The following is a 23,416-nucleotide window of genomic DNA, read 5'->3' on the forward strand; positions in this document are numbered from 1 at the left end:
TCTTATATTACTACAAACTACAATGATAAAACCTACAAGGAAATAAAGTCCTTTTCTAGTTAAGGAGTATTTGTAATTCCCCAGTGTTCAACCCGGGTTCACAAGTTTTTATTTACATTTGAAATTCGCTATACAAACATGTATGATGCTATTTTTAGTTCAAATAAGATTATTGAGTTAACTTATTTCATAAATCCAATTATTTTTAAATCATTCATATTTTTTTATTTATTATTTTTTACTAATTTGTTGAAACAGAGATAATATTAGTTCTGGCCTTACTAGCTTGCTTACTCTTGGCATGTCTTGAAGCTCAAACTTTATTTATTGGATTAATACAGTGAAAAAGCTAACAGTTAACACTGCCAAAACTTTTTTGTACCCTTTAACAAATCAGGTACAGTAAAATCGCATGACACTTTTACCTATAACGGTTCTTAAATAGAAGTTAGGTACAGTTTTACGTATTTAAGTATCTTCTTTGCTCTGGCGGATAAATTTTGGTTGGCCTGTGACCCTTTTGCAGGAAAGTTTCTATGGCTATTCTATGAGTCTGAATATTCTATTGGTGAAACCATTGTGACTGGGAATCGAAAATACTTCTTGTTAGTAAAAATTGTATCCGCACTCTTTAATATGCCTTAGAATTATGAGCGTTAAATTATTTCGAGCAAGTTGAACCCATTGTTAATAAAATTCTTTAACAAGCTTTTGTTCCGTTCATATTTCCAACAAATTTAATTAAAATTTTAAAGGACACTTAAATTCTGCTACAGTTATTATCTTCTGAGTATTTATCTTCTTTGAAGCTATGTTACTTCAGGTTGTTGGAGCTTTCGAATAATTTCAACGTTAGGTTTCTACGTCTGAATGGCTTCTCTAAAAACATTGTTTCCTTTAGGCGCACCGGCCGTTAGGTAGTTGCTGGATGCTGGAGGCGATAATTTGAAAGATCTTAAATTAAAATTTTTTATTGAAAATGTTAGGAAAATTATAAATCTTCTCTTATAAACCCTATTGCAGGCAATTGTTGTGGGCGCTGGGTGATGAAAATAGCCTTAACATACTGAATTGTAATAATGTAAAGATATTACTGAGTGGAAATTCAATTTAAAGTAAAAATAAACTAGTTTGAATAAAATTTCTTCGATTTTCAATAGTTTTTAGTTTTACTTTTAACTAGTATTGAGTCCTGTTCAAAATCAATGATCTGGCAAGTCGAAGTTATTTTTGACATTGGCTCTACAATGTATTGGCTTTGTTTTCTCTTCCTCTTGAAAAACACAAAACATCATTGTTTCACTATTCTAAGTAGATTATCCCACTTCATTTTAAAGAATTTATGTATATCTCTTTGGGGAAGGAGAGATCTCAAGGTTTAATGAACTGGTTATCTAACGTTTTGCTTCCTTTCGTCCTGAGGGTTCCCTAGAAGAGCCTGTGTGATTTCTAGGTGTTACGAGATAATTTGTCCTCCCTACGTAATTGAGGGAAAGGCCTGACGCTAAGGAGTAGTTATTATAAGCTACCTCCCCGATCCTTGGCTCTTCCCTAGAGGATCTGAAAGTGGTCAATTTCCTAGGTTGGACAGGTTCGTACCTACCTTAGAACACACCTAAACTTTTAATGTAGGGAAAATTTAGGAATATCTGGGGCGTGCCTTCCACAAGGATGGCCACATGGGTTACTAGATTGTACCTAACTACTGGTTCTCTTTTTTTTCAGCACTTTCCTGGAGAGCTACGTTACGTTTTTAATCGGCAGAGCCATTATTAGAGCATATTGGGAGTATGGTATTGATGGAGAACTCTTGCGCTTCATGGATAGCATGAGTTCCTGGTGTAAGAGTAGAATATCCCGTTCCTAATCCGTTTAAGGAAGCTTTCTTCATAATGTTTAGAGAGGCCAATTTAGGATAGAATAACTGCCGGCTCCTTCTGCTCTTGAAACATTCCTAAGAGTACTTGGGTGAATCATTTGATTTCTTAGGAATGCTTTAGATCTAATTGGCACTAGTGGGGGTCCAATAGATATAATAAAGATCACAGTGGAGATCACCTCGGCAAAAAAATCAACTTCCTCCATGGCCTAGTCTATATCAAATTAATTCTCTATTAATAATAATTAATATACGTAAATAATTCTGTACTTTCTGATTAGGCCCGCATACTTAAGATAAGATAAGATAAGATGGTAGACGGGACGGGACCTATGCCCCATGGCACTGCAGCCACAAAAGACTTATTGTGCCAGCCCCTTGGCCCGCATACTTACTCAGTTAGTGATTGTAAAATACTAAAAATCAGATAGGTAAATAATTTGTTCATATATTAATTTTTTTGCTGAATATTAAAATCAATACAATAAAAATAAGATACGATTTTATCTATTTGATATGTGAGCTAAATGTACGTCAAAGGTACGGAAATCTGCGTCACTTCTTACTAAAAAGGAAATGAGATTCCTGATATAATTATTTCAGTGATTTTTGTTTTTGAAAATAATGAAATTGATTTTTTTTTTTGCATGAAATGTGTGATTCGAGAAATGTTTAGGAAGTTACAGGTAAAATTAAATGAGGAAATAATAACAGGAAAATTTCTATTTTAAAAGAACAAGAAGAAGGTGGATAAATTCAGTTTTTCCTTCTCGAAACACACCCAGTCAAGAAATGGTTTAATATGTTAAAAATAATGTAGTGAGAATAATCACACGACCTTCAGATTTGACAATTACAAATAATTACAATTATGTTGGAACTGGTTAACCACTATGGCTTCCACATTTTCCCTATTTAATGAATTTCTTTGGAAAAGTGTTTTTCATAAGTGTACGCTTTTTGTAGTAAACATGTATTTTCGGAAATCTAAGATCCATTTTTTGGGGGAAAATAGCTTGTATCTAAAATTGATTTAGAAAAATGCATTTTATTAAACTGATTTTGTCCAAAATTAATCTAAGAGGATATACCAGAAGAAAGTAGAGGAGATTGTTGACCCTTTATGTCATCAAGTTAACCCTTCACATATTTTTATATTTAATCTAAATGAATCAGGATACTAAAATGCAATTTAACCTAGTATTAAATAACGTGGCTTGTTTCTTGGAAAATACTTTCTCTGTCGTTCCAACAACATTCAAAAAATGAAAGCGAATTTCTTAAAATGTAGTTTTTAATGTAATTTTTAAATTTAGCGGATCAAAGAATCAATTTTATTTTTTTCACATAAAGTTGAATCTGAATAAAAAAATTATTATTGATAACATTCTTTGAACTAAGAACTTTTGTTTGCAAAAATAAAAAGTAAGTACAGAATATCAAAGATAAAGTATATAAATAATCAAGCAATAAAATCTCACCAATGGTAAGTCTACTCCGTAGGTAATGATAAAAGGAAAAATGTAAGATTCCACGTTGCTTCTGTCCACCTTGTTTTCTTTAATTCTCATCCGACTATCAGATTGATCTAAACTATTAGATTTCCACTTGCAAAGCTTCCTCCTGTATATGCTACCTCCAATAATCTGAGAAAGTTATATCAGGAACTATGTCTTAGGCTCTTTGTCACATTAGGCTCCCTTCTAAACTCAAAGGAATGATTCTTGACAGCAACTCATCTTCCCACATGTGAAAAGGATACACTCGTACCAGCACTTTTACCCTTTCAAATGTTCACTTTGGCAAATGTTTATTATGACAATAGTTGCAGTTACAATCTAGCACATTACATTTTTTTGTTTTGTTTTATTAAATGATGAAGCCAGAGGAAGTTAGCGAGATGTGCCGTTGAGCGGTATGATAACCTCCCACTCACATGTCTGTTTCTCAAGGCCATTTTACACTAGGATCGCGTGTAAAAGCAGATATCTGATTGTAAGTTGTCACGGAAAGATCTGTATATTTATAAAAAAAACTTCTTCCTTTTTCACAAGCCTACTCTCCGGTTCTCTCCATTAACCTCCAGCAAGAAAAATGGAAAGTATTGAATTGAACTATTGAACCTACAATATTGAATTGATTATGAGGGCTGGTTGAAATGGGCCTTATTTTTGAACAACAACTCACGTAATTTCGAACGAAATTCGTTAGTAACATTTTTGTTTTTCTGAGAGCCTTTCAGAGCTGTCATCTCATAGTTAAGAGGGTTGTTGTGAAGAAAGAACTCTGACAGAGGCGACTGGATAGACTCTACCTCTTCACTAATTTCCGCCTATTAGACTAGTAATTCTGCATGATACCGTGATTAAATCATGAAGTGCTACATCTGCCTCTGAAACCAGGAGACAAAATAGTAATCTTAACTCATTCCACTGATTTTTAAGGTTAAAATATATTATTTATTGTCAATAACAATTTAAAAAAATGTGAATATTTATAATTTAGTACCCGGAAGATTACAGTTTATTAAAGTCAGTGGCCAGGCATTCAATTTCTGTAGTAGTAATCGGCAAAATAAGAAAACAAATTTAATATAAATAAGTTGCCAAGGTTGCGAGAGTTCTAAATTTAGTTTTGTGTATCTTGGCTCTAGTTTTAGTCACCTCTTAGAAATCATCTTTTCAATGCCAGAATTATAAACACGTAAAAGTTTTTCATAATTTTTAGCGCATTAATATTTGTAGGGGGAATGGCGAAATAAAATTTGTTAATTGAAATTTTGTATTATTATTTGTGTAAGGGGCCATGATTTTCTTTTATGAGCTACTTCAGATTATCCTCAGAAACTCGAGAAACCAAAAAAAACTTTGTGTTTTGTAGTTGATATAAGTTTATTATCAGCTTCCAAGTTTAAAGATGATACCATAAACATGAAAATCTTTTCGATGAATCTGTATTTATCGAGCGATTTATTTTATCGATTTTTATCTAACTTAAGTTTTCCACAATGAAAAAAAATTTCTTTTATTTAGAATATGTGGAAAAACATTTTATTACACTGAAGCACCATTCCCTACGCTGCACAAACTTAGGTTTTATTGCAGAACAAACCCAAAAAGTCAAATTTATATTTACAAAAAAGTTACTAAAAACCTGTATACGCATATTAAGGCGCAATGGTAGTCGAAACCCGCAACTCTAAGATGTATTGCGGTACTGGGTTCGATTTCTGGTCCTAGCCATGGATTTTATTTAATAGGTAAATATGAGTTTACAGTTAAAGAACATTTAACATATTAGTCACATGTTGATCCTCATGACCATGACACCTAATTTGGTAGTTAGACGAAAAGATCACCTGAAAAAATAGGCAAAGCTTTCCTTTTTATTTATTTCATAGTGTAACTTAATAAGAGTAGTAGTATTGTAATCGTACCGATTTTAGATTTTGATATTTTATCTGAAATATCCATTTTGAGTACTCAAGTAAACAACATTCCAGGAAAATATTATGAGGACATTTCTGGGAGAGAGGTTTGTTTGGTTTTTCTTTTATGTGTCACAATTAATAAATTAGATAATATTCTAATTAAATTAGAAAAAGTACTAAATTATTGTACCATCTGGCAATCTGTATAATAATAGTAAAGATGTGAAATTAAAATTTTAAATTTGAAAACAAATTGGCTGTCCTGAACAAATTTTTCACCTCCTTCGGCTCCAGCAAGAAAAAATGGAACGTATTGAATTGAACTATTGAACCTTCAATATTGAATTGATCATGAGAGCTGGTTGAAAAGGGCCTTATTTTTGAACAACAACTCATGTAATTCTCAAAAAAAAAGCCTTTACATTCGATTAAAAAAATGGGTCAATAAACTAAAAATAATCTAGACTAAAAATGATTAAATACGGGTTTTTTATTTTTTCGTAATTTCCGGCTGTTTTAAAAAAAAGTGGGTGGAGCATGTAACTCTGGGCACCCTGTATATAAATTTTTCATTTTTCTTTTATCTAGAAAAAAATTTATTTTAAGACAATTTCCGGGGTTCTTCAGAGTACGTCTCCCCAAAAAATATATAAAAATTTTATTTCATCATAAATTTTGGGCAAACATTTTGTGAAAATTTTAATTTTAATTGAGGAATCTCAGTTAAAATTGCAACAAATTCGTTGTGTGATACTTGAGTCTTTTTTTTCCAACAAATTTGGGTAACACCTCGACTTTTCATAACTGAAGTATCGTTTATGATCTATAAGATTTGGAAACGACCAAAACACATGCTAAAAGAATTTGAAATGTAAATTTATGAGGAAAATCTGAAGGTATTGCTCAATTCACAGGGCAGAATGACTCTACTAGCCATTTCCCGACACCCAACCAACTCCGACAGGCGGGGGAGTAATGTGTATCTGAAGCACTGCTTGGCAACAGCGCACAGTGACTCAGCCACCTTGCCTGACCTACCCATTAGGCAGGGGGGGGTTCATACGCGATGACGTCAACGCCATGTGATAATGTTTTCGTGGAAAGGGAAATCGATTACTACCGTTCTCCCCATCCAACATCTAAGAGAGGCTCTCACTAATATGAAGACTGACTCTTTCTACGCTAGTTAATCTTCATCATTCTTTCTCTGTTTGGCACACAGTTTACAATTTAGTTCTCTCTCTAACCCAAGTTTAAACCCCCTATCTACTTATCTTGCTTTTTCTATTAGTCCATTCTCTCATACTTCTCACACTCTGAACATGTCTCAGTTTCCTTCTCTTCTCTGTGATACCGGCTGTTTGCATTCCATTGCCCTCATTTGCTCTGTTTTCTCTTCTGTTATTCCCCGTTTCAATGTACTAGCCAAACAGAAGAAATTAGACAATCTATTTCCAATTAATATATTTCTTTAATTTGTTATTATTTTTAAAATTTATAATAATAGGAAATGCCAAAATATTTGAACAATACGGTTCAATAAACATGAAAAATACATTTGTTGTATACCGCAGTTTGCCTTAAAAATGGAATAAGTAGAGAATAATTAGAAAGATAAAAGTAATGGTTAATATATTTTCTGAACAAACTAGAAAGGAAACGAAAATGCTAATATAAACGCTTAAAAAAGCAAAAAAGTAGCCACAATAGCGTAGAATAAAGACAGCTGAGATGTTTCAGAGAGGTCTTTATGGAGTACAAAAGCGTTGCACTCAAAAATAAATGAAACTTAACCCTTTTAAACAAGACCAAGAGACAGGTTTGAAGGAATACTCAAAAAGTTCTATATCGAAAAGAAAGAAGAAATGAATTGCACCCTCCTAGAGGAAAATAAAACACTGAAGACGAGGATCCTTATGGTGAGAGGATCCTCAACTCCGAAGCACTTTCGGAGAATATTATATCCTAAATAGATTGTGTCTGCTGGTACATGGATGGAAGTTTTAATTGGGTAATGTTATAGAGGAATCAGATCATCATCAATTTTCTAAAGCTGAGGAGGTTTACTGAAATGCGCAAATCGATGTCGACTAAAGTGATAATGGCTGCTAAAAACATTACTAAATTAGCTAATCAGGACAAGCTCTAAGAGATCCCTTCCCAATTTAGCTTTTACCTATTTCGAATTTTCAGAATTCCACGGCTTCAAATAATGATATCCAGTATTTCTTTGAATAGCATTTTTTTCAGGAAAGGGATTAGTTCTGTGTGTGTGGCACAGGATTCGCACGCGGAGAACCTGGGTTCGTATCCAGCTGTTCGCTCTGTTTTTCCTAAGAGTTCCTTAAGGCACGTTGTCCGTCGCCTGTAAACACAGTCTACAGGTGGCATTGGACAGAAAAAGTATCTGGACACCAATAATCCCAAATGTTGAAGCCCCTTGGGAAAAAAAAACTTTTTGTCGCAAAACTTGCAAGAAAGACATCTTAGATCTTTCAAACCGATTGATTAAATTGTAAAAAGGGTAGAACATAGTTGAATCTGAGACTACTTGTGATTAAATAAATGTAATAATTGTAAAGTAATTCTTAAGGAAAAACGAACTACTTTACGAGCTACCAATTTATTATTAGATTATTACTTGTTATTTCTTCTGTCATTACCAGATTCTCATTACAAATTTTCATTGAATATTTGTGGAAGGTATCACTACTAGCGTTTTATTTTTTAAATTTATTAGTTTTTTCCTTATTTCCGTTCAAATTATAATTGTTTTATCAGACCACTGTTATTAGTCAAGGTTATGGCGGAGCCACACATTACTATCAGTTTTTTTTTTTTTTATTCTCTTTATCGTATTTAAAGAATGACTAATTTCTTTAATTATTCTTGTTCTAGATTACAAAATAATATCATAAATCTGGTATAAAATCCTCGCACTCTTCTCAAAGTGATAATTGAAGTTTTATTTTTCAAACTTCGAGTTTTTATTGAATATTTAATAGCATCTTTTTCATAATTGGTTTACATGACGGGTAGTTACATGAAGAAGTTGACTCGCCTTAAATAAAAAATAAGAAAAGAAATAAAAAGCAGAGAAGGGAATAACATTAATCTAAATGTTTTATGTGCACAAATATTGCTTATTCACCTTTTAACAACTTAACATACTGTAGACTCTTCACTCTTAAAATCTATTTTTAGGAAAAATTGATATTTGTTTCCGCCTCTTAATACTACAATTATAATCTGAAGGGAAGTAAGCAAAACTTTGAAAACAAGATCTTGAAGATAAATTCTTGAAACTGTTTCGCCACTACAGTACTTGAGTGTTGTTTACTTCTATTAATTTAGAATTTGATGCTTTTTAGTAAACAATTTCTCCATAATTATAGTACTAAAAATTGATTGAGTGTTTGTTTTTTTTTCAAATGTCATGCTAGAGTATTTTCTAAAGTTTTTGAAAGGGCTAAAAGGAAACATTTTCTTTTTTTTTTAAAAAAAAAATGATATACATATACTCATATGTAAAATGTAAAATTGACAATACTAATAATAATAATTATTATAATTGGACATGATTTCATATCTATGATTTAAAGAATGCACGAAAAATCGCTATTTATTTAGTTTACAGATCTTACTAATAAATAAATTTTACAATTCTATAAACATATTATTCATAGTTTGCCTAAATTGGTTTAACGTTATGTCATGTTTATTTTTAAATTAGCTGTGGTTCCCATCGATACTATTTTATTTTTTGTAATAAAAAATATCTCAATAGTAGACAAGTGACAACCAGTCCATTTGAAGCGCATAGCTAAAACGACAATATTTTATTTGTAATAAATCACATTACAAATTGAGAAATATATAAAGACTCTGAATTATCACATTCATGCTCCTCATTATAATTTAAATTTATGTCATGCTTACTGATAAAAAGATTTATTTTCGAGGGCTTTAGTGCTGTTGTAGCAGTACCTCAAGTTCTTTAAACTGCAGTTCCAATAAAAGTACATATTGTGTATTTTACTACTTTTGTGATACTAAATAAAATTCAGTATAAAAATGCTTAACGTTAATTGTAATGCAAAATTAAACAGACTTAAACTATAATGCTATAGAGTTTTTGCACTTTTTTTTAAAAAAAAACAGCTCTAACATTTTTCAATGAATTTGGAAATCTTCCAAGCGAGGGAAACAGTTTAAGAGTTTATAGACCTAACTGGGATGGAAGTTAGACAAAAATAAAGAAGAAACATTTGTATTGATAAGGAAATGATTGATGATAATTGAAAAATGTTCTTAAGGAAATTGTCAAGTATTGATTGAATAAATAATAGCTTCACACAGTTTACTGATAACAACCAAATCATTTAACCGGACCTCTACTGCAGAGGTTTATTGGAGAGATTCTTCGCCCACATTTCAACCAACAGCATCAGTATCTTATAATTCGCTGCCCTAAAGAAAGAAATCCTTCTCATCTTAAGCGTCCCCTTACCTATAATGAAGGACAAAATATAAATGTACAACTGTACTTCATCTTTGTAATTAAATGCACATATTTAATAATAAAGTTTATTTTTCTATTTATCTGTCCGTAATTAAAATATTTCTTTGAAAATTAGTCCCATGGCATTTCTGGAAGAAACATCTGATTTAGGGGTTATGTGGAAAAAGACATCTTTTAAGGTTTCATTTTGGTGTAATTTACGGTTGTAGTAGGTGTGTAAGGGATACACATCAGATTATTTAGGATTTGGCAAATTTGAATTTTGGAAAATTCATTCGCACTATATTTCATTTTAAAAATAGTATAAAGAAAACTGCCCCATTTGAAGCCAAAAAGTGCCAAAATGTGGTGTTGAGAAACTATAACTAAAAGCACTGAAATTTGTATCGTATTTTTTTTACGAAAAAATAAAATAACCTCTCTGCATGGAGCTTTAGAATCCTCTATTTACCAAATACTTTAAGATTGATACTGTAATGCTCAATCTGTATTTAGTAAAATAGTCATTCAATTATATAACATATGACCTCCAAATAACATTAACAGAGTTGACTAATACTGTTATTTTTATTAGCAAACACTCTACTTGGTTGAATATTTTTTTTTACAGCAGGTAATATTCACCTTACTAGTAAAGTCAAAAAATTGAATTGGTAATCAATTTATTTAATATATACTATAGATATTTTACTGAAAATATTCATGGACGTTATTTTTTTATCTGTGTTTTACGCAGAACAACTTTCTTTGGCACAGATATACAAAATTTTCTAAATAAAGCCAGATGTCAACCATTTCTTTGAAGCATTTGTATTGTATAAATCTTTATAATAACCTCTAAAAAGTGAAATAAAATGCTAAAGCCTAATTATAAACCTAAATTATAAATACCTAACTTTGTATTATTTAAGTTATTAATATTGTTGTTTCTGTAAATTGGATATTGATCCGTTTTCTATTTAAAAAATAAAAACTTGAACATTAATTTATTTTTTCTTTAACAAGTACATTAGTGAGATTAAGTGATTGAAGTAAAAAATTAATTAAGAATTACCACGTTGAGTTCACAGATGAAATTCACTCTTTGAGATTTTCTAAGACAGAAATTGGTGGGTGTTGGGCTGAGTGAGAGTGTTCAGCATGACTATTCTGAAATAGAATGACTGAAACAGAAAAACGCTAAAATTTAAATATGTTATTTAAGTTTAGCGGCTGATTGATTGCTTTTAGGAGGAACGTTCTAACTAAGGGAGAAACGCAGGAAGAAAAGTCTGCTATGACCTACAAAGAGAATACAGGAACGACAAATAAGAATCATCCAACCATGACGCTGGAGATGATTGCACATTACAAGAATAAGTGTGATACTTGTAGATTAGAAGACAGGGCCATCCAGGTTCCCAATATTATTATGAACTTGGAAGATTATTTTAGCTTACCAAATGCAACAATCCCGGGAGCGAAGACTGTCACCTCGCCAAAAACCAGAAATCTGGTAAAAGAACAACAGTACTCTGTATCGTAGTACGGACCATTCTCTCAAAACCTAGACCAATTAGCGGAACCAATTTAGACCTGCTAAACAGATCTGAGAAGGCAGAGTAGTCCTAATCAGAACAAGAGCCTCCTTTACCTGGCTGCAATAAGGATGGGATCCTTTCTACAGCGCCGCTAGGATTAAAAAAAATAATGTTGTATAATCAAATTTCAAATTTGAAGATAATAGTTTGATCAAATTTGGGTACAATTTTTTCATTTTCTGATAATTTCTCAATGATTTTATTAACACTTTGTGTGCTAAATACTTTAAAATAGCCTACAGTTTTGTTTGAACATTTTTTTTTAAAAAAAAAGAGCACTGATTCTAGATGGTTGTGGGTGAACATACTCGTTGCTTCTCACCTCCTATATTTGAAAAATCCGTACGCTAAAAATGAATTAATAGTGCATATTAACAAAAAGTACCTAATATCTGAGTGAAAAAATGTAAATACTTTAAACAGCTGCAAACTAGGAGATATTGCATGACTCACCTCAATAATATATTTAATAAAAATAATTATTAGTTGTCAAGGCTGCAGAGCAGACCAGTGGAACAGAGTCAAGGATGAAAGCAGGCAGGTTCGGACAGGCTCGTTCACACTGAGTGCATTCGCACCAGTCAAATACATTCTGAAAATATGCTAGCTCTTAAACATTTTTTTTTTTTATCCTCTAAATAAATTATTTTTCCAATTGTGTTTCTGAACATGGCAAATTAATTATTTATCATGAAAGATACTAGGTACATATACGTAGTAATTCAAAATTACAAAAATAATTTTATCATTCATTTGCAACTGGACACTAGGTGTTTCCATCTATTTTTAGCTTACCATGTTGAAACAACTGTCGAATCACTGACTGATCTTTGATATTTTCAAACATTATTCAGTTCCTTCACTAAAAACCCAAGCAATCATTTGGCTAACAAATTCCTCCGCAATGGTGAGGGTGTACCTAAAATTTTTAAATAATTTTATGATTGTTAAGTTTTGTCTTAAATTTCTAATTAATTTTATTATTGTTTTTGATGTAAGAAAAAGAAATTTAAAATTAATTTTCTTTTTATAAAGATTTTCAACCCCGACCTATATTTTCTCTTCAGTCATCTTCTGTATACCACCAGAAGTGAGATTTCAGTGGCTTACTTTTAAACCTAACCAATAAATAAAAAAGATGGTTTTTATCTTCACCTTTATATACAGGGTGATCTAGTTATTTAAAACGCACCAATCGCTAATAAATTTTAGGAAAGCTGAATTATGAAAAAATCCACGAAGTAAAGTGTATGTTATTTTTTTTGGTCTAGTTTTCAAATTTTCCAACCCCCCATGGGTCACAAATAACATTTTTTGCAGACAGAGAACCTCCCAAAACGTGTATTTCTCGTGGGAAATTAATATTGAAAACCGACCATTTATAGATAAAATTCTAACTTTGATCTTAAATATCTCGAAAAATATTAGGGGAATCGAAACGAGGTCAACGTCATTTTTCACAATTTTCTATGTAGTTTTATGTAGGTTTTTGCCCGTAACTCCTCCAAAAATGAAGATACAGCATCGGGAGTAGAAAATTTGAAAATTAGACAAAAAAAAACATATAGTTTACTTAGTGGGTTTTTACAGAATTCTGCTTTCCTAAAAAGTTATTAGCGGTTGGTGCGTTTTAAATGGATCACCCTGTATATACAAAAGATTTTTACTTTCTCCTACGTTCAGATTCCAGTTTCGGATTTTTAAACATCATCTGTGATGATTGACATTATTTTGAAAACAATCTCATTATTTAAGTTAGGAACTTGCAACCTTTACAGGTCGCATTGGAAAGTATAAAGATTTCGCTGGGTGTATAAAATCATTACACGGGTCGGATTCGACCCTCGAGCCGTAGGATGCATGTGCCTGATTAAGTGTTGTATCCTAAATGAAAGAATATTCAAAAAAATAATGGTTTACTTCTCAAACCAAAGCCTCTCCTAAAAAAAAAAAATTCTGGGTGCACCTCTATTTGGTTGAGCTTAAATTATTTAAAAAAATATATGTTTATTGAAACAATGACTCGTTCAGGCTAAAATAAATTCTTCAGTGAGTTGGAAAGGGATTCCCAGAACACATGGTGATTACATAATCACCCAACTGAAGCGACTCTATTATCATACCGCTGAGAATATCCACACATTCATTTTATTAAAAAACACATTTATAAAATTTAGAGGATTGACATGATTAAAAATCGGCCTTTTTTATTTTCCCTTGCTGTTAGCGTAGAGGATAGATATTAAGATATTATAATTTAATATTATCGTTCAGAATATATATATTTTTCGAAATTATCACAGCAAATATTCGTTTTGAGGCCTCTTTAGGGCGTAAAAGTAGTTTTTACAAGACGTGGATGTGTTTGAGTCGGCATAACTGAAAAAACAGAAACACTGAAAGTGCAGATCTGGCACTTGGTTTAGATACCAACAAGGGATGCAACCATAAGGTTTTAGAGAAAATCTACCAACTTTTATTACTTTACTGAAGTTTTTAGATAGCCTTGAAATTTGGTATGACTGTGAGAAACAAATACCTCCAAAGCAAAATCCAAAACCTCTAACCAAAAGTACGAATTTACTGAAAATAATGATTTTCTCTACTCGTAGGTAGCTTCAAATTTACATGAAAGCCTACATTTGGAACGTTTTTCTAGGCAAATTTTAAATTTGGGGGGTTTCTTAAAACTGCAACTTCAAGCATTAAACCACTTCCATTTCTAGTAACCAGGCAGGCTCTCTAGCGGCTCGTTGGGAGTCGGCACTACATAAGAAGGCTACCTGGGAAGGCAAGGAACCTGGGTGAGCTTTATCATCTTGGGTGCATCTGTCGTGACAAATGAACTAAGGGGAGAAATAATAGATCTGTTTTGAGTTTTTTTTTTCTTTTGACTCCTTAAAAAAGATGCAATGAAACGTGTATGTTTGAAATGTGAATGACAAGTGCTTTATGGAACGCTCAGTCAAATTGACATTAATAAGGGCAGTGGTTTATTTATAATGGATGCATGTGAACAGAAAAAAAAGTTAGGCCGAAGAATATAAATGTAAGCATTTAACACTCAACTGTTATAGTCGGGGAGAGATAACAAACGACATGTTTGTGCCTGCCTTTCGTCAAGGTTACACTTGTATATTTGAAGTGGTACGAGCTGTCATTATCCAAGAACTAATGATTCCTATTTTCGTATTTTTCTCACAATAATATAATGTGAAACAAATGTAACTTGCTCTTAAATCAATTCTCAACAATCTAACTTTACCTACTTAAAACGTAGAGGTTATATCAAAAACTAGTTTTAATACTTATCCTGTCCAAAATTTATATGGTAATCCTACAAACCTATTAAACTGTAATTGGAGCCATGTTTTTAGAAAATACTAAAAGCTGTAAACATAATGAACACATGCACTCCTCCCTTCAAGCTCTTCCCTTCACAGGAAATCAAAAATTGTACCCTTAATAAAAAAAATTAGGAATGTCCTACGTAGGTATTATATCCATCCAACCCTAGTAACCGCTCAGATATTCAAGGAGAATTCCAGGGATTGGAAAGCTGGAAGTTCGACTCCTTGGTGCCAGACGCATCTCCCAATTCCTCAGGGAGGACCTATCCCACTCCATATCTTTTAAAAGGCAACCACTCCCAAAAGAGGTTATCTATCTGTTATCTCCTTCAACAAGTGACATTTACGAAAGGTTCCTATGGGGTCCTAATTCCTTCCCAAGCCTTGTTAAAGTCTTCTTCCTTCGAGAGGGCGCCCTTTACCTCGCATTTTCGAATCAGTCACCCTGTGCACTGATCCTTCGGCACGGGTCGCAAGATACTTTGAAATGGGCAATGAAATGCTGGGTTATATTTAATTCTTATTTCTTTAGAAGGACTCTGTCTAACCTCCTCTTTAGAACCCTTTTTAAAGATAATAACTCCACTTTACTCAGAACAATGTTCTGGAAAAGAATTTTGTGTTAGACATTCACACAAACGCGACTGCTATTTATATATTTTCACTAAAATTGTAAAAAACATTTGATAATTTTACGTGAATTTTTCTCAAAATGATTATATCCAATCAGACTAATCAAGTTTCCAAAAATGTTTAACGGTATCACTTACTACAAAATGATGTAGAATATAACATTCACATTTGGATAATTTAATCATGCTAGTCACTCATTTCAATTCCAAGATAAATTTAGCATTTGGCTTTGCTTTTAAAAGCTTTACGCATATTGTTGCCTATGATTTAATTGCGCTTCATTTAATATTTATTTTTTTCGAAGTAAAAACTAATCCTTTTTTTTCTTTTACATCTCACAATTGAGGTTTACAAACTTTCGTACAGTTAGACATTTTTTTAGTGAATCTCATTAGAATGACAAGTCGAAAGCCTCTGTTTATTTACAATTTAGCTAGGACTGGGGATGCTGAGTCATCTTAAACTAAGGTGATCGTCCCGCAAAAACATCGTAGCGATAAAGATTGTCGAGGGATAGCCAATGGCATTTGGTCTCTTATTTTGTTGCGTCAGCCACATCCCAGCATCCCCACCAGGTCGCTTGGTGGAGTGTGGCCGTCCGTTCTGAGCTAGCTGTTGCATCGCAGTTGATATTGCTTCGCTCCGTTGCAGGTTAGCAGGTGTACTCTGTATAAATTTGAGGGTATAAATTTGCAGAACATTTTCTGGAAAACTTGAAAACTGTGTTTTATCAAGTGTTTATTTTTCGATTGTTTGTTTGAGGATACCACTTACCATGTAAGTGCTACATTTTGGCTTTCTTTTATTTCTTTTGCATATTGAAATTTTAATGCTTATGAATGTTATCTTTCAGTAAGGTTTCTGTTTACTGTATGTTTCTTCATTCTTCAGGTTTTAAGAAATAAGGGCTAGATTATTGGATGATTCATACTTCTCGTATTAATCAGACTTGCAAGACAGTTAGGAAGAATATGAAATATTCCTTTAAAACTTTAATTATCTAATCGTTAATTAACATGTTAAATTTATTAACAATTTTAGTTAATTTCTTTCAGAATCTACAAGTTGCTTTTTAGAATTGAAATTGTTAGTGTACTGCAGACATTTAAAATAATCAGTAAATATCTAAGAATGAGTAGGAAGTATTATTTTTCCGTCATATATTCGGGTATGTAAATTTAAAACCCAAAACAAGTCCAGTCATATAAAAATTGGTGAATTGGAAGTCTAGGGCGGGTAGGCTGGTTGGTTTTGGAGGGAGTGTGAGGAGGGTGTAGGTTTGGCAACGTGGTCGTTGCGGATTGTTGCTCGATTTTCATTGGTTGCAAATTACGTCATGTTTGCCTGGTGGGGAATTCCACCTTCTAGAACAAAACTCTTCTGCAGTTTGGGAGAGGTCAGAACTTTTACAGGAACCGAGTTTGACGTGCACTTGTTTGATTATCCATTAACTCTGTTTAGTGTTTTGTCACAGTGAAAGTTCATTTATTAAATTACACGGTTTATTTTGTTGTTACCTGTTAACAACTTATTTTTGGTTGACTCCAGTGAAAGCCGTTTAAAGCCAGGCCTGGTGAGCTTTAAATATTTAATGTTTTATATTATTGATTAATTTTCAAATGTACACTAAGCTATGTTGCGATCAGTAGTCGTCGCACATTTATCATTTTTTTGTTCAATAATTCTCAATGTAATTTACTACGAATGACCTTGGTACATCTTTGTATTGTCCCCAAATATTTTCCAATATCAGGATTAACTGCTGTAGTTATCTTATAGAAGCGTTGCGTTACCAGAGAAGTGTAACATATTGTATTATTTCTTATGAATATTTATCAAAGAAATCGTGATTACGAAAATTTAAAACCTTTTACTGTTATTCTTTATTATTGATTTTAAATATAAAACATTATTTTTCAGGTTGAGTAAATCTCAACTACCCTGGTAAGCGGTTGCTACCCCAACAGCCACCATTTCTTTTGAGGGACACGTTGGATTAATAGTAAGTGATGAGATATGTACAAATGTTTAAAATAAAAGAAAAAGTTTTTATAAACTGTGGTATATTGAAAATTTATTTTCAATTCAGTCCCGTGCAAAATGCTGTGCCTCTCGGCAAGTAACGGATTCTTATCCTGGCGAGAAAGTTGTGGAGGGAAGAGTTGGGACGCGGGAGAATATCCTAAACAAGACCACATTATCAGCGGCTGCAAACAATTCAAAAATGATCGGATCTGGCAAAAAGGAGGGTTGGCCAGAATGCTTTCAGGACCTTGGAAGTTGGTGTCCACTTCCTCAGGATGAATTGCATACGCCAAAATTTAATAGTAAGTGAAGAATTATTTCTAAAAATGTTTTTAAGAATGCTATATTTGCGAAATTTTATTAATTTATTATTTTGTTTTCAGTTCAAGATGAATTCAATTTTAGTATTGATGATGGTCATGCAAATGATTGGGACTTGTCGTCCCCAGGAGACTTGCATTGTGATCCGTGGGGAAATGATACTCAATTCGGAATATCAACCTGTCAACCAGTTATAGGGGAATTAAATAGCCCACTTTTACAGGAACGAACCCCACTGGGTGTTATTAGCAATACACCAAATTTATTAGGGAGCGGTGGCAAAATACTTTATACAATCACACAGGATGATAGTAGGACACCGCTCAAATCTAAAAAGAATGTTTTGCTTTCGCAGGGCATTGTAAAAACAGCATCAGATGATAGCACTTATTTGAGTATGGCAGCTACAGAGCACAAAACGAATAATCCAATTATTATTACAAATGATATTCGCTTGCTGCCAATAACAGTGCCGGATTTTGCTTCGGCTAAGTTGAATTCATCATCGTTGTCAACAGCGTTTATATCACCACCACTGCATTCACCTTCACCAACACCACCGTCAACAAATAAAAAAGTATCTACTCTGAAGGACACATTAAGTGGTACTTTGTTACAACAGACGAGATTAGAACAAGTTCATATTAAGGAGGAAGAGCATGGGTTAGACGACAGCTTTAAGGTGCCTGCTGGATCTGATAGAGTGCTCACTGAAGTAGAACTAACACCAGTAAAACGTGTTGAGAAGCCACAATTAAAATTAAATATAGCAGCTGCTAATGCTGTTTCTAAATTTAGTACCTCTACACTCAGCACTCCAGAGGTTCTTAGGCCCCTTGTGGATGGGGATAGTAAGGAATTCAATCTGCTCCAATATGTTTGTAATGTAAGTAATTTTATATTTCATTAAATAGCCAAAGGAAATAAAATTTGAAATTTATTTTAATGTTAATCTTAAAATTGTTGAAATAGTTTATTAATCTAATTCAATTTTTTTATTCAGGATGGTGAATATTCAGGTTTGAGCCAGGAAGTAGAGGAAGACGACAGAAATTTAGGGGACCAAGCCATTAGGGATCATGATTATACAGATGCCTGGTCTACTTCAGATGTAAAATCAGACGTAATAATTAAAAGTGAGCCTGGTTCTCCGGCTTCTACTTCGTGCTCGGCGTCTAATCGGAGCACAAATAAAGGCCCTACACGAAGAAAAAGACGGCGTGATGACAGTTCTGACTACGTTGCATCTGATTCGGATGAATCAGTATCTGATGATAGTCAACAGGAATGGAGCCCTACTCCTGCTAAAAAGAGAAGAAGAAAATCTTCCTCGAATTCTACTAAAACAATTGGTAAAACTGGTTCAGGTGGTAAAAGAACTGGACGTCGCCGCAGTAGTAGTCAAGCTAGTGCTCTTGCAGCACCAGTTAATAATAATGGTCAGGATAAGTACAGGGCGCTACGTGAACGAAATAATGAGGCATCGCGTAGATCAAGAATGAACAGGAAACAACGTGATGTAGAAATGCTTCAATTTGCTGATGAACTTCACAGAAAGAACGTTAGTCTCAAGGCAAGAGCCGAGAAAATGGAGAATTTAGTGAAATACATGCGGGCAGAAATAATGAAGGCTCTCACTAAACCCAAGTAAAAGTACCTTGCACTTCCAAACTGTTACAAATTATATGCATTATATACTATTATTATTATTGTTATTATTGTCATTATCATCTACAAAAGTTTACATGTTAGTAATTTATGCCTTGATGCAGCTGTGGTTCTTAGTATGTAGACAAGGCATTTTAATAAAGGTGAATATTTGCTTTAGTATTTTGTCCCAGATAAATTTAGATATGTATAAATCTGGTTGACTAATATATTCACGTGTTGTATGTTTATATCTATTGTCAATATATAATATACACAGTTAGTCTTAGAATGAGATAAATGCATGATAAATGATTTAAGTACTTCTTGGTACCTGCAATGTTAATGTAAAAATAAACTTACAATTATTTTAAAGAGTTCTTCTTAAACCTGTTTAGGCGCCTTATTCAGGGTAACGCAGAAATGATCTCTTTGCTTATGTGAAATTTAAAAGGATATTGGAAAAGACAGACCTATGAATTAATATTTGTTTTAACAATTATGTTTGCAGCAATTTTTAGTACGACTCACAGGGATGGTTTCGCAGAGTGAGACTGAACATTTGAATAACAAGTAGTACTTTTTCACGAATCAAATGACTGGCTTGACTTTTGATACTGTTCCATAGCATGGTTTGGTACTAATTCAGGTGTTCTATAATAACGGCGGATAATTTTCAACGTTTTCCCCTTTAAAAAAAAAAAAAAAAAATGGTTAGTTTGTTTGGTGAATATGCCATTAAATTCATACTTTGGCATTACAATGTACAACTTGTAATCATAAGTGAGTAAGTAATCTACGGAACAATTAGGGTTTTTCTATGATTCTATCTTTGTTGTACTGCAGTTTCCAACGGTGTATTTAAATCAGGCGATGGTTAACGATGTAGTTCTTAGTCATTGCATATGTACTTACGTTAATAGTGCTCTTTTATCGAGCAAATCACATTTTGATTGCAAAACAGGGATTACGGGTTGCTAAATATAAGACGAATCGTCTTGATTATTCAGAACTTATAGCTAATATAAAAGATTACTCATTTAAACCCTTGAGAGGCTCTTTTTTATTAAGGTCCTAACTATCCTGCTTGGCTTTTTCTGTTTGTGGCATTAAAAATGAATAAGTCATGATGTTCGGTGATAATTTAAAAGTTTAAAAACCCGTCAAATGTTCAAAATATATAATGACGCTGGTTCCGTCTATTTTGAAGTGTTGCTTCCTTGTTTGGTTCTGCATTACTCTCAGTAACAGAACACATAGAAACTTGGAAAAGTATTCCGAAAAATGCTATTTTCCAGGGTGTGTATAAAATATAAACTGACGTTTTTTGTAAGTTAGAACTTGCTTTTTCTTGTGTTAGTAATTGGACAATTAGACCGCATTTAAAATAAATAAAAATTTGCGTTTTTTTTTATTACTTCTGTACTCGTTTTAAATTAATTCTCAATGAGCCAGCTTTCACTTTTTAACTCTATTCATTACAATTGATGTCCGTGATATTCAAAAAATCCTTCTTTAAACAACAAAAAGTAAGACTGCATCAAGTAAGACTACATTCTTTGCATTAGTATGCCCCCCAAAAAATGATGGGCTGGAGATTAGTAATGCTTTTAGTAGACCTGGCACCTTCACTTTCAGACTATCACTTTTTCATTCATACATTTTTTCAGGAAAATGTTGTGGTTGAAAAGTGCAGGTAAAAATAATTTGAAATTATTGGCACAAATATAGGTTGAGTGGATTTTATCAGAGTTCTGAACGAGAAGATAGTTTTTTAGAAAATGAAACCGGTTTTAAATAAAAAAAAAAATCCTCTTATTATTGAAGTTCAGCGTAGTTTAGAAAATATTTTGCTTGATCTCCAATTCTTTAGATATGATTTCTCTAACTACATAATTTAAACCCCTTCATTTGGTCACACCCCTCAGCTAAAAATATTTTGTTCATAAAAGTACCAGATAATAACTTAAAATTGTAGTTTGTTGTTAGTACATGGAACATTTTTTTAAATTTTTAATGAGTGCTAAATAAGTTGAATAATTTGACCAGATTTTATCAGCACGTTTTTACGTTAGAATGCTATGTATGTACTATGTGAACATTACTTTGGTCTTGTTGTACAGAAATGAGAATATCTTAATCAGCTAATTAATTACTTCTTTTGCTATGAGAAATTTAACACCGCAAGAATTTATGATGTAAAAAAAATCTAACAATTAGTGTTAGCAATTAGAAATGCCCTTTGTTAAATCAAGATGGCGCATATTTTTAATAAATAAACAAGAAGGTTATGTAAGGTCTAGAACTAGAATATTCTTCCTACTTAGTTAAAACAGAGTAGTTTACCGTTGGTTTTTTTTCGTAAGAAACGTAAGTAAAACTTCTAATGCATACATTCGTCATTATTTTATGATTTATGATATGGAACGGAAGATTAAGTTAAGAACTTTGAATGCTTATATCACTTGCAAAATTTGTCGAGGTTACCTTGTTGATGCAACGACAGTGACTGAATGTCTTCATACATTTTGTAAAAGTTGTATGGTAAAACATCTTGAAGAAAATAATACCTGCCCAACTTGTCAAATAGTTATACACCAGTCTCATCCGTTACAATACATAAGCTTCGACAGAACTATGCAGGATATAGTGTACAAACTGGTACCTAATTTGCAAGAAAATGAAATGAAGAGGGAACGAGAATTTTATAAGCAAAGAGGTCTTCCATGTCCTAAGGATATCGTACAGCCATCAGGAGACCTAGAAGATGATAAACCCGGAAACCATGGTGATTCAGATTTCCATCGTATGGATGAACAAGTGAATGTGGGATTGGAGTGTACAACTGAGCACCTTAAATCGCTTAAGAGAAAGTTTATTAGATTATCATCTCAAGCTACTATTACACATCTCAAGAAATTTATCGCTCAGAAAATTCTTGATGGCATGGATAAGTATAGGGACATAGATATTTTGTGCAATAATGAATTATTAGGCAAAGATCACACCCTCAAATTTGTTTATGTCACTAGATGGAGGTTTAAGGAGCCACCTTTGCGATTACAATACCGACCACGAATTGATATATGAAAGTGTTTTCAATCCAGAACTTTGGAAAATTTACATTTTTAAGAAATTTAAGCATTTAAATTTTGAATGTGATATTTTGTATTTTCATTATTGTTATTTTAGATTTTTATAAAGTCAGTCAATTTGCTTCTATAAATGTTTATTTCATTGTAAATAAATAGATTACAAAGAACTATAAATTATGTTTTGATAAATAAGTTCCTTACTACAGTTAAGCAACTAGCCAGAAGCAACAGAAGAAATTTTATCTGTAGTGAAGTAAAATTTGTCATTTTTAAGATTCAATCAGGATAATTGATTCAGCAATAATTTTAACCATTTTTTTAATTGCATTTTGAAAAAATACAAATGGTTTTTTAATATATTTTGCCAGAAACGCTGCAGTTTCTGACTCGGAATAGAGACAATAAATTAGTTATGTACGAATTGATGTGTCCCCTATAAGAATTTTGATTTCTTAATAGGGTATTTCATCTTATTTATTGGATTTATTTTATAATAAAAAAAAGTGGCACGCATTATTTTGTTTTATTTTTTCATTCATAAAATATCTTTATCTTTTGATCATGACCTTTCCAGTTTATGAATCTAACTTGCATCGGATTCATAGCAAGAACTGCCCTCTCTGCGAAAGTAGTAACACGAGGTAAGGAATTACTTTAATACAGTCATAGCGAAGGCCAATCTCAAAAGAAATTTAACCCCAGAAACGGAAGATTGTTATTCTCCCTCAAGGAAAAAAGTAGTTTTCAGTGGTGATGCGTGAAATTACACTGTGAAATTATTATACTAAAAAAGCATATGAGTTTGGAATTATGAAATAGATTTTAGTACTTCGACCTTCCATGTTGGTCCTTCAGTCGTCTCTTACAATTCCAGAAGAGGAAGTTCATTTAATCATAAAACTGAGCTAATATGAAAAATATAAGTTGCATCTTT

At 32.5% G+C, this 23,416-nt stretch overlaps 3 protein-coding genes across 6 annotated transcripts in view; 2 read left to right on the plus strand and 1 right to left on the minus strand.

Moving 5' to 3' along the window:
* The window catches only part of LOC141452174 (RNA polymerase II-associated protein 3), a 28,931-nt gene extending 16,601 nt beyond the window's left edge, over nt 1–12,330 (minus strand). The window contains exons 1-2 of one of the 2 annotated variants that reach the window (XM_074124092.1): nt 12,207–12,330; nt 11,865–12,003 (exon numbers count right to left, since the gene is read on the minus strand). The gene's annotated coding sequence lies outside the window, so the exon portion shown is untranslated. Of the gene's footprint in view, nt 1–3,360; nt 3,800–11,864; nt 12,004–12,206 lie in introns of those variants that run through there. The other variant, XM_074124090.1, reaches the window with a different exon arrangement.
* A 3,502-nt stretch (nt 12,331–15,832) lies between these two features.
* On the plus strand, nt 15,833–19,762 carry LOC141452172 (uncharacterized). 3 transcript variants are annotated; one of them, XM_074124083.1, is made up of 5 exons: nt 15,833–16,045; nt 17,315–17,396; nt 17,484–17,721; nt 17,803–18,626; nt 18,744–19,762. In XM_074124083.1, exons 3-5 carry the CDS (start codon nt 17,619–17,621, stop codon nt 19,389–19,391), a joined length of 1,575 nt encoding a protein of 524 aa, XP_073980184.1. In that variant the 5' UTR covers nt 15,833–16,045; nt 17,315–17,396; nt 17,484–17,618; the 3' UTR covers nt 19,392–19,762. The 3 variants fall into 3 exon arrangements, with proteins under 3 accessions (XP_073980184.1, XP_073980182.1, XP_073980183.1); XM_074124081.1 differs by having other exon boundaries at nt 15,976–16,171; XM_074124082.1 differs by lacking the exon at nt 15,833–16,045 and adding an exon at nt 16,628–16,967.
* Nucleotides 19,763–21,477: 1,715 nt separating this feature from the next.
* Nucleotides 21,478–22,995, plus strand: l(3)73Ah (polycomb group ring finger 3-like lethal (3) 73Ah). The gene has a single exon (XM_074124100.1). The coding sequence runs from the start codon at nt 21,797–21,799 to the stop codon at nt 22,475–22,477; it is 681 nt and encodes a 226-aa protein (XP_073980201.1). The 5' UTR covers nt 21,478–21,796; the 3' UTR covers nt 22,478–22,995.
* Nucleotides 22,996–23,416: the final 421 nt, after the last annotated feature.

The sequence above is a fragment of the Rhodnius prolixus genome, unplaced genomic scaffold (assembly GCF_049639745.1).
Source record: "Rhodnius prolixus isolate KJV_2025 unplaced genomic scaffold, Rpr scaffold_3, whole genome shotgun sequence".
Taxonomy (NCBI): domain Eukaryota; kingdom Metazoa; phylum Arthropoda; class Insecta; order Hemiptera; family Reduviidae; genus Rhodnius; species Rhodnius prolixus.

Bases quoted from the DNA above. Each gene is read 5' to 3' on its own strand.
- LOC141452172 (XM_074124083.1), top strand. From the start codon at position 17,619: ATGATCGGATCTGGCAAAAAGGAGGGTTGGCCAGAATGCTTTCAGGAC. The intron at 17,722-17,802 runs GTAAGTGAAGAA...TTTTGTTTTCAG, and splicing joins GCATACGCCAAAATTTAATA to TTCAAGATGAATTCAATTTT. The intron at 18,627-18,743 runs GTAAGTAATTTT...TTTTTTATTCAG, and splicing joins TGCTCCAATATGTTTGTAAT to GATGGTGAATATTCAGGTTT.